The following is a 17,102-nucleotide window of genomic DNA, read 5'->3' as shown; positions in this document are numbered from 1 at the left end:
ACAGCTTCAGAAACTTATGTGGGGGATTAGAATAGTGAAGACTGTGACCATTAATCTTCTGGCCTCCATAGACCCTTCCTAATGTCAATGAAATGGTCTAATCGTGCACAAAACTCAAGGTAAAAATGTGTCTCAGTACTGAAGGGGTTAAGAAGATATGATATTCGCGGTTAAGTTTTTCCTATATTAAAACTACTGTCATTAAATTCTAGATGTTTTTTTTTGTATATATTCTCATTAGGAACTGGCATCTCAGTAGCCTTATTTTCATTATTTTAGCGGCCCCCTAATAACAAACAAAACTACATGACAGACAAACAGCTAGACAGAGAAACAGACACAGAGAGAGCGGGACAGCGGGTTGTGCTTATGTAAACAGGACACGGCTCATTGCTACGTATGACCGTGTGTGTGTGTGTGTGTGTGTGTGTGTGTGTGTGTGTGTGTGTGTATGGGTCTTATGTATAGCAGAACGTCCCTTCTCCCCCCGTCACTGCCACCCGTCACCCGCCACCCGTTAGCCGCCAGCCGTCACGAGGCACACGGGTCAAGAGATCGAGAATTACTGGCTTGTACGTAATTCTGTGAGCTCTTTGTGGTTGAAAAGCTAGTGTGTGTGTGTGTGTGTGTGTGTGTGTGTGTGTGTGTGTGTGTGTGTGTGTGTGTGTGTGAATCTCCTTCCTTCGGGTCACTTGTCTTCGCTTCACGCCGAGCATCACTTCACCTCGTCGCGTCACAATGGAAACTAAATAAATAAACAACGACATACAGAAATAAAAACACAGAAAAATATATATACATTGAAGTTTCCGTTCATGTTTTATCTACGAACGTCGAGCTGGCCTGATTCTGTACCCATGTCTCTTTCTTCTTTAATTTTTTATTTTCATTTCTTTTTCAATTTATTCTATTTCTCCTCTGCTTTATTTGTCTTTTTTTCTTCTTCATCTTTTCATGGATAGAAAATAAAATGCAAAGTTTTATTCACGTTCATGTTGGCTTTTTATCTTACTTTTTTTCTTATGTTTATTCTCTCTCTCTCTCTCTCTCTCTCTCTCTCTCTCTCTCTCTCTCTCTCTCTCTCTCTCTCTCTCTCTCTCTCTCTCATTTTCCTACATTTTTCAACTAGTTACTGAAATATATTTACTTACACGTGATTTTTTTTTTTCTTTCTTTTAATTTTCTATTCACATTCCGTTTCTCTTTTTCTCTTACCTCTGATTCCATTTCTCTTGTTTCTCTTTTCAGCTCATGGAATCGCTTTAATCTATTCAAGTGCACCTCCATTTTATACACATGCAAGACATATACTTCCTTCTTTTTCTTTTGATTAGTATTTTCTCTCTCTTATTTCTTTTATTTCCATTTCTTTATATAGAGATGAGGTGGGTGGGGAGGAGTCTTCGTCTGTGGTTCCCTACATCCCTTACCGAACTTCATCATAAACACAAACATTTTCAATACTGCGGACACATTTTTACCTTGAAATTTGGGTAAGATTAGACCATTTTATTAGGAAGGGTCCATGGAGGTCAGAAGATTAATGGCGACAGTCTTCACAATTTTAAACCACAATATAATTTTTGAAAGCTGTATAAAATCACCAAATAGTGAGCAGAATGAATATGGTGTCCTGGTGCTGAAGGGATTAAGGCCACAAGATTGGTCTACTACTGTCTTTTCTTTCTTTTCCTTCGTCTTCCTTTGCGTTTATCACAAAGTCAAACCTCGTAAGGGCCACCAGTCTGCATGTTGCTGCTTATTCTTTCTGTTCCTGCCTTCCTTTGTGTTCACTTATGCTCCTCTTCCGGACGTGTCAAACTTCCTCCACGTGTCAGGAAAAAGCAATGCAAACATTTACTGTAGCTTTTACAGATTCACTCTTTCCGTCCTCTGCTGCCTCCCTCCCTCCCTGCAACGTCCAGTACACGAGCAGTAATACATAATAGATCAGTGTATCTCCTCTCTCTGTTCTCCCCTTCCGTTACCCTCGTTCACACAGCAGCCGCACGTGTCTGAGGGTCAGTGGCAAGTGTTGAGTGGAGGAGACTCCATGCAAGGCTCGATTCAAGGGCGCGACTCAACCTGGTACTTCTTTTTCTGTCACGCTGATCTGATTAGACTTATGCCGTTAATCTGAATGAATTTATGCTCGTGTTCTGGAATGTTTTACTCTCCCATCAGGCCACATGCATGGTTGGCTCCTTCAGTACTGGGACGCTTTCTTACCATGAGTTTTGGATACGATTATACGATTTTGTTTACACTATGAACTGTCTATGGAGGTCAAGAGATTAATGGCCCGAATCTTCACCATCTTAACCCCCACACTTTCAATATTGGGACGCTTTTTTACCATGAGTTTTGGGTACGATTAGGCGATTTTATTTATATTACGAAGGGTTTAGGTTAGGAGGTCAGAATTTTCATTATCTTAATCCAAACATAAATTTCTGAAGCTGTATAAAAGCGCCAAATAGAAAGCAAAATTGATATGAGAACGCGTCCTGGTACTGAAGGGGTTAATAAGGTTCTCATGGATGCCAGGACGCGACAGAACATGGAGGTTTTCTGACACAAGCTGATTAGATTTATGCTTGCTTTCTGAAATGCTTTGCCTCCTCTTCAGGACTGTTTTCAAGGGCTACATTGATTACTAGTCATGTTTTCGAGGCTGCGTTGATTACGAATGATTTAGAATTGTTATTAAGCTATTACTACAATCATAAAATCGCTTGGTAGTCGTGACAACCATTGCATCATGTTAACCTCTTCAGTCAGCACCAGGACGCGTTTCCATATCCATTCTGCATACTTGGTGATCTTATACAGCTTCAGATGCTTATGTGGAGATTAAAATAATGAAGACTGTGGCCACTAATCTTCAGACCTCCATATACCCTTCCTAATGTAAGTAAAATCGTTTAATCATACCCAAACTCAAGGTAAAAAAATGCATCCCAGTGCTGAAGGGTTGAAGAGAGTGAAGATAAGACACAGACATGTTTAAGAAGTGAGCCGTTAGCGACAAAAGGAGCCATATCTGCGCAGGAGGTATCAAAAGATGGTTATTATTCAGAATTGTTCCTGGTGACTGAACAGAGAATAAATGAATGCTTATCTGTCAGAATTGCCCTTTTTCTATTGGTAAAATTATGATGGTGGAATCTCATTTTCTACTACATTCATCACGGTAAATTTATGGCGACAGAAGAAGGTTATTAAGGGAATATATGGATACTTACTCATCAAAATTATCCTACTCGTATATCAAGGAGGATGGAATTACACTTTTAGAACATGACGCGTGTGTTTTCATTAACGAATTCCGCTTCCTGACACGCTGATCTAAGCAAACATGGCGTGACGGGTGGAGAAAGCAGCAGATAAATGATGCTCACTTGTCAGTCCGTCATGTTCCTCAGGAAGTTCAATCATTTCTCTCAAACGATCGTAACATCTTTTTTATTAACTATTTTTATCTCTCGATTACACTAATGCTCGTTCTCGGACACGCCTTCTCTTCTCACTACGACAATTTTGCAAGGCCACAGAGACAACTACCCGGGTTTTCAAACAGTCTCTCTTTTTAATAAACTAGAAATCTTGCCAATCTATCACCAGAACTATAAAAATATTCTTAGAAACACGAATATCTTCAACTTGAGCCTTTGGAAAGTAGTGATGGTGAGAGAGCAAAGCGTTTCAAAATACGGAACTAATACAGTGTCCACGTTAATGTCAGCAAGAAGAAATGGAACAGTGGAGCGAGGAGAGAAATGATATACTCGACCACACTGTCTTATTTTTGTATGGGTGGAACATTGGTATTGGGAGCATGTCGTGTGTCCTCATTCGCGAATCTCACTTTTAATCTCGTTCACCTGAATATTCGCACAGTGGCAAGACACGGGAATGAAGGGAAGGAAGGCATACTCACTCTTAACCCATTCTGCACTGGGACACATTTTTACCTTGAGATTTGTGTACGATTAGACCATTTTATTGACATTAGGAAGGCTCTACGGAGGTCAGAAGATAGGTAACAACAGTCTTCACCATTTAAATCCAACACATGAGTTTCTGAAGCTGTATAAAGTCACCAAATAGTAAGCAGAAGAATATGGAAACGTTTCATGTTACTCAAAGGGTTAAGCTCTTCAGTACCATGACACGTTTCCATATTCATTCTGGTTACTATTTGGTGATTTTATATAGCTCAAGAAACTAATGTGGGGGATTCAAATAGTGAAGACTGCGGCAACTAATCTTCTGACCTCCATAGACCCTTCCTAATGGCAATAAAATGGGGTCTATTCATACATAATTTCAAGGCAAAAATGTGTCCCAGTACTGAAAGGGTTAATCTTATTTCAATGGCTGCAAAATTTTGGGTCATTTTTTCCTCTGTGTTGAGTGGTTTGCCTGATTTGTTTTTATTTCATCATTTTATTCCTTCTCTTTCTTTGTGTTCATATTTTTCTCTCTCTTTTCAGTTTTTTTTATTTCCGCATTGTTCTTTTCTATTTACCTATTGTGCTTTTTATTCTCTTGTGTGTTCTTTTTCTCTTCTTTCTTTTTGGTTTTTGTTCCTCAGCATGTTTTTCTTTTCTTTCTTTCTTTCCGTTGGCCTCTTTTCAATTGCCTTTTTCCCCCTTTGTTTACCTTTTTCCTGCCTTTTTCAACCTCACTGTGGATAATCTTTTTCTTTCTTTATTCATATGTGTATTTCAACCTTTCCTTTTTTTTCTGTCATTCTCCTCTCACTGAATTCTTTACTCTTTTTTTTTTATTTTTACTTGTTTTCTTTATTTCCATTTTTAGCCCTCATTATGATTTTTCTCTCTCTCAAATAAACTTTTTTCATTTGTATTTGGCTTATTCAAATTTGCATTCTACTTCTTTCGTCATTATTTTTCTTATATTTCTCTCTTTTTTTTTTTCTCTGCTTCATCATTTCCAAGTGACGCGTCCCTCGAATCTCGGATGGTTGCTGTTGCCAGGGTCATGCAGTGAGAAGCCATTGTCCTCCACTGACTCATTAACGTGAAGCCACAAAAAGAGTTACGGTATTCGAAGCGCTCTGATGATTCAAATAGTTACCTTAGTTTCAGTCAAGGTTACAATGAGTTTCAGGCGAAAACTTTTATCTCTGCGCCTGTAACGGTAACTCTGTGCTTATTAAGAGATATTTGAACAGCAACGCCAGGTCACACTCTTGTTCCTTAGTCCCTCCCATACATCTACTACCTATTGCTACTCTAACAAAATATCAATTGTTGATGTAATTAATCTCTTCAGTACTGGGACGCATTTTTACCTTGATTTTTGGGTATGATTAGACGATTTTATTTACATTAGAAAGGGTCTATGGAGGACGGATGATTAATGGCTTGAATCTTCACTATTTTTAACTCTCACGTAATTTTCTGAAGTAAGAAGAATAAATATAAGAACATGTCTTGGTACTGAAAGGGTAAATAGTCAAAGTAGGATTTCAGTTAACAATGGCCACCAACACCGACATTCCAAGCGGTATATTCAGAAACGCTTCCCTCTCTCATCGTGACCATTTCCAAAGACAACAAAGATGATTAGCCGAGTTCTAAGGAGTATTTTCCTGTTGATAATGCAGAATATTTGTTAACATGGCACTAGAATTACAGAAACATCCATAAAAACCCGTGTCACTTTAACTGGAGATCTTTCAAAAAGTGTTTCAGAATATAGGTTCAAGTCACACTCTCGCCCTCAGTGCCGCCCTTACTGCAAAGCTCGCCATGGTGTCTCTGTTTCTTCAGCAAGGACAAAACTTTGACTCTGATATTAATGCAAAGATATTCCACAAGTTTTATTATATAAGTGCAAAAGTGGCGAAGAAATATCAAACTTTGGCGCAAACAGTTTAAAAAAAGGAAAGCTCAGGTGATTTATCATTTATACTTTTATTTATCTATTATTTTTTTCCCAGCGCACAGACGGGTTTCATTTCCCGTAATGTCAAGCTGTCCGTGCAGCGATTGTGGCGCCGCTGTGGAGTAATGGCGCGCACTGATGTGATGTTTATACTGGACTAGCGCCGCTTACTCTCTCTGATACAATGACGATGATAAATACGACGCAATAAAGATCAGCCTCGTACATTAATCAAGGGGAGTTAACCTGCGGCTGGCTTGTGAACCCTTCCATCGCCCCCTCGTCAGTCACCGCCAGCCACCCAACACACACACAACACACACACACACTCGCCATAAATAGTGATGCTCAGAAATGCATAACTCTCTCACCGCATATATTTTTAAAGGACTCGGAAATTATTGAGAAATAAACTGCCACATCTACCCTGACGTAACGCAACCTAACCTACCTAAACAAAATATTTTATGCCGTACTAAACAACGCAGTAAAATAACATATCATAATACACACACACACCACTCATCATCACCTCGCAGTCAACATACCGACAGAGATAAATCACCACATCAAAGCACCACGCCGCATTTTACTGGGATTCACAACACTCCAAATACTCCACTACTTGTTTCTCTATAAGCGCTTAGAACTTGTCCTTATTGCTGACAGAGGACCTTCTTTTCACCCTTACTGTTTGTTTAACCCTTCCACTGCGATATGAGACAATTAGCAACACCACAAGCAAGGCGTGGAATCTTTATCAGCATCTAAAAAAAAGTTAGCGATGGAAAACATTACATTTTGCAATTAATCTTTTCAGGATACTGGGACATATTTTACCATGAGTTTTGGGTATGATTGGACAGTTTCATTTACATTAGGAAAGGTTTATGGGTATTAGAAGATTGATGGCCAGATTCTTCACTATTTCAATTCCCATATAAGTTTCTGAAGCTGTAAAGAATCACCAAATAGTAAGCAGAATGAATATGAAAATGCGTCATGGTACTGAAGGGGTTAATCTCCAGTTCAAAGATTGTATGTGGCTGTAGAATAAGTAATTATGTCTTAGAGTGATCGGTAATTAGGGAAAAGTGCCTATAGGAATGACACCCAATTCATTAGAAAAAACTATATATGTTGCTGTAAGAATGGGAAGCTTTTTGTGAATAAAGTAACTCCCTATGACTAATACCCATAACCCCCCACCACTGGCTCACTTTCCAACTTTCTGCACCACTGGCTCACCTCATGCCCTCCCGCAGGTGCCTATCTTGGTGCTGGCCAACAAACAAGACCTGCCCGGCGCCAAGGACCCGCTGGAGATAGAGAGGTTGCTGGGCATCGCAGAGCTGGGCAACACACACCTCTGGCACATACAGGTGAGAGAACCACGAGGCCATAGCAGGGAAAACATACGTAAGGAGACTCAGAATACGCAATATAAACACAGGAGAATGAGAGAAAGAAGATAACAGAAGCAGAAAAGAGAAACAGATGATGAATAGGAAAGCAGGCGATATGTAGACGATTTCAGGTAGAATGTAAAAAATGAAAGAAGGATCCGAGGAAAGTTATATTAGGGAATGAAAGAGAGAAACAGGTGGTGAATAGCAAAGCAAGGAGACTAGGAAAAAAGCAGAGAATATATAGACGTTGGCAGGAAGACACGAATATAGAGACAGAAGGGTGGTAGGGAGTCAGAGAGCAAATAAGAGTGAAAGAGAGAAACACGCTGATTAGGAAACCAGGGAACGAGGAAAAAAGACAGGGAATATATAGACACTGGTAGGGAGTCATAGAACACGACAGGAGGACGACAGGGGGAGTGGAAGAGAGAAACAGGTGATGAATAGCAGTGCAGGGGAAGAGGCACTGGGGACAAACATACAGCAGGGGACGTAAAGCAACGAGCAGAGACCAGAAAGGCAAAGGGTTAGGAAACAGAGCGCTTTGGACGAGAAAAAAAAAAACGGTAAGAGAAGCAGAAAAATTTAAACTAAGTGAGGATAGGATATAAGAAAAAAAGATTAACCAGGTGCAAAAACAATCGCTGAAAAGTCCAAATGCAATTATTATGAGGAAGGAAGAGAAATGAGTGCGCAAAAACAACGTCAGGTATTTTTAATATCTTTAAATCATTAAGTCGCACGGGAGCCAAGGAGACGAGACGAGACGAGACGAGAGAGAGAGAGAGAGAGAGAGAGAGAGAGAGAGAGAGAGAGAGAGAGAGAGAGAGAGAGAGAGAGAGAGAGAGAGAGAGAGAGAGAGAGAGAGAGAGAGAGAGAGAGAGAGAGAGAGAGAGAGAGAGAGAGAGAGATGAAGAAAAGAGATCAAGAAACAAAGAAAGTAAATAATATGGGAATAGGAGGAGAGAGAAAAAAATAAAAGTGAAATTTGGAAGCGTTTAAACTCACAAAATTTATCGAAGTGCGGAGAGAGAGAGAGAGAGAGAGAGAGAGAGAGAGAGAGAGAGAGAGAGAGAGAGAGAGAGAGAGAGAGAGAGAGAGAGACGCAAGAAAAAAAGATTACATTTAGATAACGGACGAACATTTCTCTGGAGTGGAGGAAGAAAATAGGGAGAAACAAACCCCTTTCCCCACTCACCCCTCTCTCCCTCTACCTCTCCCTCACCCGTCAGCTTCCTCCATTCTCCCTCTACCTCTTTCTCCATTCTCCCTCACCCGTCAGCTCCCCTCACTCTCTCTCCTCTTCCTCCACCTCTCCCTCATCCGTCAGCTCCCCTCACTCTCCCTCCACCTCTCCCTCACCCGTCAGTTCCCTCCACTCTCTCTCACTCGTCAGCTCCCCTCACTCTCCCTCCACCTCTCCCTCACTCATCAGCTCCCCTCACTCTCTCTCCTCCTCCCTCTACCTCTTCCTCTACCCGTCAGCTCCCCTCACTCTCTCTCACCCGTCAACTCCCTCCACTCTCACTCCACTTCTCCCTCCACCTCTCCGTCAGCTCGCCCACGCTCACAATTACAATAGATTCCCTCTTTCTCCTTTAACATGAAAGCTTACCTTACAATATCACCTTCCCCTCATTCTCGCTACTCCCCTCTCTAACGCAGCCTTCACCCCCGTCCCTCTCTCCTTCTCCCCTTTAATAAGCATCTATCACCCCAGCTCCCCTTCCTCCTCTTAACCTTGCTTCTTCTCACCCCAATAAAACATCTATCTTTTCCCTCCTCGCTAGATTTTATTGTCTTAATGTTTTCTCTTTTCTTCATTATTTTTTCTAGCCTTCGTAGTTCCCCGTTTTCTTTTTTCGATTTTGACAAATTTTCTTCCCTTTTTCTTAATTGACGTGTATTATTCCTTCCCATTCCCTTCCTTCCCTAAGTCAGACTCTATCTCTTTAGTGTCTTTCTTTCCTATTATCTAATCTCCTTATTCATTCCATTGTCTTCCTTGTCTGTCTTTCTTCCTTCTTCCCTTTTCCTCCTTCCATTCATTCTCTACAGACGTGTCCTCATTTCTATTACAGTCTGTCCCAATTCTCTCCCTCTCCATAGTGTCTCCCTATCCCTCGCAGTCCCTCCACAGTCGTTCACAGTCCCTCCCAGTCCCTTCCCAGTCCCTCCCAGTCCCTCCCAGCATCCTGATCTACTCACACGTCTCATAACTCAACGCAAACAAGCCTCCACCTTCCCTGCCACCCATCCTCCAAGTATTGCTATCTCTCTCTCTCTCTCTCTCTCTCTCTCTCTCTCTCTCTCTCTCATTCAGCCATTGACATACTCCCCCTCGTTTCTCTTTTATCCCGTAACGCTCGCATATACACGTACACACACACACACACACACACACACACACACACACACACACACACACACCCGGTAGCTCAGTGGTTAGAGCGCTGGCTTCACAAGCCAGAGGACCGGGGTTCGATTCCCCGGCCGGGTGGAGATATTTGGGTGTGTCTACTTTCACGTGTAGCCCCTGTTCACCTAGCAGTGAGTAGGTACGGGATGTAAATCAAGGAGTTGTGACCTTGTTGTTCCGGTGTGTGGTGTGTGTCTGGTCTCAGGCCTATCCGAAGATCGGAAATAATGAGCTCTGAGCTCGTTCCGTAGGGTAATGTCTGGCTGTCTCATCAGAGACTGCAGCAGATCAAACAGTGAAACACACACACACACACACACACACACAGCGCCACTTCAGTCACTCAGTCACTCACGCATTCCCTCACTCTGGGACCCGCAACATGAGACAGGAACACACCGGAGCCGCGGCTGTGTGGCTGAGGCGAGATGTCTTTAACAAGGCGGGACTTACGTGCGTGGGTTGTCATGGAGACGAGGTAGAAGCGTCAGAAAGAGAGAGAGAGAGAGAGAGAGAGAGAGAGAGAGAGAGAGAGAGAGAGAGAGAGAGAGAGAGAGAGAGAGAGAGAGAGAGAGAGAGAGAGACAGAGAGAGAACAAACAGAAATATTGTAATAATTAACAAAAACAAGCAAAACATGCCTCACACACACACACACACACACACACACACACACACACACACACAGAGAGAGAGAGAGAGAGAGAGAGAGAGGGGGGAGGAAGAAATAGACACACAGACACGCACATACACACGCACACAATTATTGAATAGAAGTGACAGATTAGTGAGATATAAAAGAACAGGACAGACAAAGAGACAGACAAACAGACAGACAGACAGATAGACAGACAGACAGACAGACAGAAGTAAGGATCAGCTCTCCACCTGTATTGAACTAACTTAATTTAAGCCACTCTTCACACACTCTAATATTCTCAGCTCCCACTTCTATCTTCTCTCCTCTCTCTCTCTCTCTCTCTCTCTCTCTCTCTCTCTCTCTCTCTCTCTCTCTCTCTCTCTCTCTCTGTCACCCTTCCGGCTCCTAGCACACTTCCTACACCTTCCTATCTCCCACACTTCACACACGCCCTCCCTCGCTGCCCTCGCGACAGAAATTTTCCTGTGTTAAAGAGAGAGAGAGAGAGAGAGAGAGAGAGAGAGAGAGAGAGAGAGAGAGAGAGAGAGAGAGAGAGAGAGAGAGAGAGAGAGAGACGACGGCAAGGACACTATAGTGGTTGCTTTGGACATAGCTGGAGCTTTTGATAAAGTATGGCACAACGGATTACTGGAAAAGCTTCGTGCTAAAGGCATCCAGGGTGGCTTGCTACGACTCCTGGGAAATTACCTGCAGGACAGAAGCCTCAAGGTGGTTGTCAACGGGCAAACATCTGAGTCCCTGCCTGTGGAGGCATCAGTGCCACAGGGTTCAATTCTTGGCCCACTCCTGTGGAATATCTACGTGGATGATCTTCTCCAGCTACTGCCAGGAGTCAAGGCCTATGCTGATGACTGCACCCTCTCCTATACCTATCCACGCCAGGACAGTGGGCGGGCTGCTGAGGCCATCAATCAGCAGCTACGAGTGATAGAGGAGTGGGGTGCTCGCTGGCAAGTGACATTCGCGCCGGAGAAGACACAGGCAATGGTTGTCTCTCGGTCCCCAGCCGCCATGGCAGCAATGGCAGGAAAGTTGTCTTTGGCGTTGCTGCTCTCCCACTCCAAGATGACGTCAAGATACTTGGAGTGGAGGTGGATCGAGGGCTGAGGTTTGACAGCCATGTCAAATCCATTGCCAAGAAAGCCTCTCACAGGATCTCCGCTCTCAGAAGGATCGCCAGTTTCCTCGACAGGAAGGGGAGACTGCTGCTGTACAAGGCACAGGTGCGGCCCCACCTTGAGTACGCAGCTCTCTCCTGGATGTCCTGTGCCGCCACACACAGAAGGAGACTGGACAGCATCCAACGCCGCGCCATACGGCTAGTAGATGCTGCAATACCACCTCACCCAGAGCCTGAGCGTCCTCTTGATTCACTGGAACACCGCAGAGATGTGGCGGCGATCGTAGTGTTCCATAAGGCACAGGTGCAAAGAGTGCCACATCTGGCAGGGCTGCGTCATCCTCTGAGAGTCACCGCACGGAGCACGAGAACGGTGCTCAATGGTGGTGACGCCGTAGAGGTGCCGCGATCCCACGGGTGTCAGCATCAACGCACCTTCGCAGGACGCGTCTCCAGGATGTGGAACTTGTTCACGGCCGCGGTGCCTCACGTCCAGGAGATGAACACACACAGTGTCAAACTGATGGCACATAAGTGGAGACAGACACTGCCAACTCCTCTGACACTCTTTGTGACGTGACACTCAGTGTAGTGCAGTGCGTGAATAGTGCTAGTGAAGTGAAAAGAACAGTGCTCCATCTTGTATATTATCTATTTTTAAGTCTTGTAAATATTGTAGAGAAATAGATTGTAGTACCCTTTAGAATAGGTAGCACACGACAGTGCGCCTTTGGGTACATGTTCTTCTGTATAAATTATGTTTAAATAAAAAAAAAAAAAAAGAGAGAGAGAGAGAGAGAGAGAGAGAGAGAGAGAGAGAGAGAGAGAGAGAGAGAGAGAGAGAGAGAGAGAGAGAGAGAGAGAGAGAGAGAGAGAGAGAGAGAGAGAGAGAGAGAGAGAGAGAGAGAGAGAGAGAGAGAGAGAGAGAGAGAGAGAGAGAGAGAGAGAGAGAGAGAGAGAGAGAGAGAGAGAGAGAGAGAGAGAGAGAGAGAGAGAGAGAGAGAGAGAGAGAGAGAGAGAGAGAGAGAGAGAGAGAGAGAGAGAGAGAGAGAGAGAGAGAGAGAGAGAGAGAGAGAGAGAGAGAGAGAGAGAGAGAGAGAGAGAGAGAGAGAGAGAGAGAGAGAGAGAGAGAGAGAGAGAGAGAGAGAGAGAGAGAGAGAGAGAGAGAGAGAGAGAGAGAGAGAGAGAGAGAGAGAGAGAGAGAGAGAGAGAGAGAGAGAGAGAGAGAGAGAGAGAGAGAGAGAGAGAGAGAGAGAGAGAGAGAGAGAGAGAGAGAGAGAGAGAGAGAGAGAGAGAGAGAGAGAGAGAGAGAGAGAGAGAGAGAGAGAGAGAGAGAGAGAGAGAGAGAGAGAGAGAGAGAGAGAGAGAGAGAGAGAGAGAGAGAGAGAGAGAGAGAGAGAGAGAGAGAGAGAGAGAGAGAGAGAGAGAGAGAGAGAGAGAGAGAGAGAGAGAGAGAGAGAGAGAGAGAGAGAGAGAGAGAGAGAGAGAGAGAGAGAGAGAGAGAGAGAGAGAGAGAGAGAGAGAGAGAGAGAGAGAGAGAGAGAGAGAGAGAGAGAGAGAGAGAGAGAGAGAGAGAGAGAGAGAGAGAGAGAGAGAGAGAGAGAGAGAGAGAGAGAGAGAGAGAGAGAGAGAGAGAGAGAGAGAGAGAGAGAGAGAGAGAGAGAGACCTTTACTAGTGCCTGTGTCTCTGTCCCCAGCCTGCGTGCGCCATCACCGGGGAGGGTCTGGATGACGCCTTGGAGCACCTGTACGACATGATCCACAAGCAGCGCCGTCTCGCCAAGACCAACAAGAAGAGACCCAGATGATCCTCCACCTCCGACTAGTTGGCTGCCCCCGCCGGCTGTCGGACTTCACTAAGCGTTTGTTGGGGCACCGAGGAACAGGAGCAGCCGCCGCCCCCCCCGGAAGGTGCTGAGGCGGCCGCCTTGACACCTGAAGAATACGAGGACCTCTGTGACGACGCCTCAAGAAGCGAAGACCACTACGGGGCCTCCTGAGCTGCGCACAGTGGCTGTGGCGCCGCTGGATCAAAGGGTCACAGAGAGACGTGATGGAGCTCAGCGGCAGTCAGGTGTCTGCTGCTGGAGTGTTGCTGCTTCCCGGGAGATGTGGCGCCGCTTGTGGCGTGTGGCGTCCCCTGGATGGCTTCCTGACGGCACAAGCTGAAGGAAGATGGATGTAGTCCTCAGGAGAATGAATCAAGTCTTTCTCTCCCTGAGACAGCCCTCCATTGTGCCGTTTTTTGCATACAGTGAAGCTGTTTTTTGCATTTTGTGCTTCTGTAGTTCGGAGCCGCAGTCCCGAGCACAGCAAGGGCCGGGAGAGTTGATATGCCTTCCGCCCCCACGGCCTGCCTGGCCTGGCCTGGCCCGGGCCACGCCAGGGCTGGGGCAACCCAAAATGGAATTTGGCTCCAAGTGAAGGAGAAGAAAATGTTCCCAACTGAATGTCCCGCAAGACGCAGGGCCGCACCGCCCTTGCCTGGGCGCTTCAGTTGTTTTGAGACACAAATATAATTGTAAGCGAACTTTTGGGATAGACAGTTTTTAGGACTGATTCCTAGATGTGTTGCAAGCTGCAGGAATATTGATTGTCCATATATCTGTGATGTGATCTATACATTTACCCCTCAAGATAACTTTTATGGCGTCAGATGTTTTCTATGTCCACTAAACAATATCTCATTTACTTTTTCCACCAATGTTTTTTGCAAGTGAGTGGATGTTAATCATTTGCCTCATCATTACCTTTTGAATTGTTCATGGTAAGAACATTCACTACACTCCTTCCTCATCATTTCAGAACCACCAAACCCGACACCCCTTTATGTTCCTCACCAGTCACACCATAACCCAACACAACACCATAACAAAACATCCCAAATTTACGTGTTTAGGGACGTATCGAGTGGACGCGTTGGACTTTGAGATGATGAGGTGAGGCCCGCACCTGAGGCCAGCGCTTGAGCATTGTACTGCCCGCCTCCTCCAAGCGAGTACGTTGCTGGGAGGCGTCAGTAAGGCAGGTTCCAGACGGCATAGGCCAGCTAGTCAGTGGAGCTAGAGCCAGACATGTAGTGAGTCGCAGTTTGTAATGTAGATTCTAAGGTAAAATAGTGGAGCTGAAAGTTAGTCAATAGTGATCCAGTTGTTCGTTCATCTGGGAAATCATATAATTAGGTAATCGATAAGGCAATCAGTCAGTCAGTCATCTAGTCTTTCAAGGCAATTTTCCTCGCCGCTGACTGCAAAACGAAGGAAAGATGAGATTTTTGTTAGTTTTCGTTATTTTTTTTCTTATTTTATCTACTCATTTGTCTATTTTAGGATGTGATAAGTGGGTGCTGCGATTTCCTTTACTCATTTAATTTAGTCAATCAGTCAGTTAGCCAGTCAGTCATTGCTGCAGTTGTATCAAACCGTCAGATATTTCTTTCAAAGATTCCCATTCGTCAGTCCTGATTTAATCCAGTTCCACCTTAGGTCAGTCAGTCAATTAGTCAGTCAGTCAATCAGTCAGTCAGTCACAACTCAGATAACCCTTTTTGGATACCTCTGTTCGTCATCCCTAGTTTAATCTAGTCTTACCCTTATAGCCAGCCAGCCAGTCAGTCAGTCAGTCAGTCCCCGTGGTGATGCCTTTGTACATAACGATGCATAATCTTTCATACCGGTAAACATTATGATAAAAACAAACCATAACCTCCATGACACCTTTTTGTAACACACGAGAAAGGAAAGTAGCAGAAAAAAAACAAGACGGGAGAACATTTAAGTAAGTTTTCCCATTTTTTCCGCTACTACCAATTTTTTTGCCATTTTTTTCTAATTTACCTTTCCTTGTGAGTGGTGAAAAGAATGACAGTACTAAATGGTGCACTGTATTTGGATATATTGTGATTCTCTATGGTGATAACTCCCTTTATTACATACTATTTTTCGGTCCAGGAGATAGTAATATTTATACTGCAATTTGGGACTTGTTTGAAGCGCACCTTACGTGTAAAACAAGAACAAGGACGCTACAAAGAAGGTGGCAAATAGCAACCCTCGTAGCAACCCTTTTAGAAACCAGGACTTTGATACCATTGGCCGGTGAAAGAGCCAATGGCGTGCTTTGTTTTACGCAGCTTATGTCCTGCACCCGTTTTCTTTCGCGGCCAAGCAAGGAGTGACTGGTCGCGTGTGACGATAAGGACACTCGTGGCCTTGTCGTCTCCAGAGTGACAGAAAGAACTATTTTCACGTGTTTCTCTCTGTGATATGTTACATAGGTGTTGCCTGGGTGATAGTGTTAAGGCAGGTGTGTGTGTGTGTGTGTGTGTGTGTGTGTGTGTGTGTGTGTGTGTGTGTGTGTGTGTGTGTGTGTTTTCTGCGCCTCAGCCTAACGCGTGTAAATATAGATAGGTAGCTAAAAATGGAGCAGTGGAAGAAAAGGAAGAAGAGAAAAACAATGCAACGAAAAGGGAAATAATATAAAAAGAAATGCACAAAATGAAGGAAAATTAAATAGATAAAACATATTTCTTTTTAAACGTATTACTGATAGAACACGAGACTTACATGTACGTACCAGAAACAAAAGAAGAAGAAAGAGAAATAGAACAATACATAAAGAATAAAAACAATACATAAATAAAATAAAAGGAAAATCAGGTCTTTTTAACAGTTACTACCAGAATGACTATGTGTGCGAGATATCTGAGAGCTGAGTGACTAATACGTCGTGTAGTTATGCAAGTTATACAATAAGTCAATGATGAACTACTTTTTCATACACTACAATCCTTTCCTGTAACTATTGATATGTATAATTCTCCCCTCTTACAACTCTACACATATTATCTCTCTCTACAGCTGTCCATATGTATAATTGTTTATTTCTACAACTTTTCCTACTTATAATTAACTTTTCTATAACTGTTTACATGTATATTCTTTTCTCTTACAACTCTACAACTCTTCAAATGCATAATTCTTTCCCACTACTGTTCATACTTATACTTCTCCCTTTCTATAATTATTCATACGTAAATATTTCTCTCTACAGCTTTTCTACATCTGTTCACACTTATGGCTCTAATCTACAATTGCCTACACGTAAAGTTATCTTCTTCTACCGCTACTAACACGTACGTCTCCCTCTCTCCCTCTCTCTCTCCCACTCTCTCTCTACAAGACGCCGGATGTTTGTAAGGGCGTTGATCTTTCAGTAGCCGCGTCACGTCCCAGTCGCCGCGGCCTGAATCTTGTCCCCCTGAATAAGGCAAAACAATATCCGGGACTCAGAAGTTAATCAGTGAGTAGCGGAAGTCTGGGAGCTAATCAGGAATGGAGGACGGAATACGCTCACGCCACACATGCACACACAGAGCTACACACACACAGACACACAGACACAATGGAAAACAGCTTACCATCCACCGCAAGGCAACACGTACAAACCCACAACATGACCCTGATAACGCGAGTCTCATTTCCTCCTCCACCCTGCCAGTGCTGCACGACCTTGCTACTGCACCACAATACCGATCGATCAATCAGTCAGCCAGTCAATCCTCAGCCTCCCCCTAAAT

General features: G+C 43.9%; 1 protein-coding gene across 1 annotated transcript in view; it reads left to right on the top strand.

The window, feature by feature from the left end:
• The window catches only part of LOC123506122 (ADP-ribosylation factor-like protein 4C), a 66,264-nt gene that overhangs the window by 48,247 nt on the left and 915 nt on the right, over positions 1–17,102 (top strand). The window contains exons 3-4 of the mRNA XM_045258011.1: positions 7,182–7,298; positions 13,222–17,102. The exon at positions 13,222–17,102 is cut by the window's right edge and continues 915 nt beyond it. Coding sequence (XP_045113946.1) covers positions 7,182–7,298; positions 13,222–13,332 — 228 coding nt within the window. The 3' untranslated portion in view covers positions 13,333–17,102. The remainder of the gene's footprint in view (positions 1–7,181; positions 7,299–13,221) is intronic.

This window comes from Portunus trituberculatus, chromosome 19 (genome assembly GCF_017591435.1).
Source record: "Portunus trituberculatus isolate SZX2019 chromosome 19, ASM1759143v1, whole genome shotgun sequence".
In the NCBI taxonomy this organism is placed as follows: domain Eukaryota; kingdom Metazoa; phylum Arthropoda; class Malacostraca; order Decapoda; family Portunidae; genus Portunus; species Portunus trituberculatus.
Note: the sequence above shows the minus strand (reverse complement) of the source record. Positions and strands in the feature narration are given on the sequence as shown.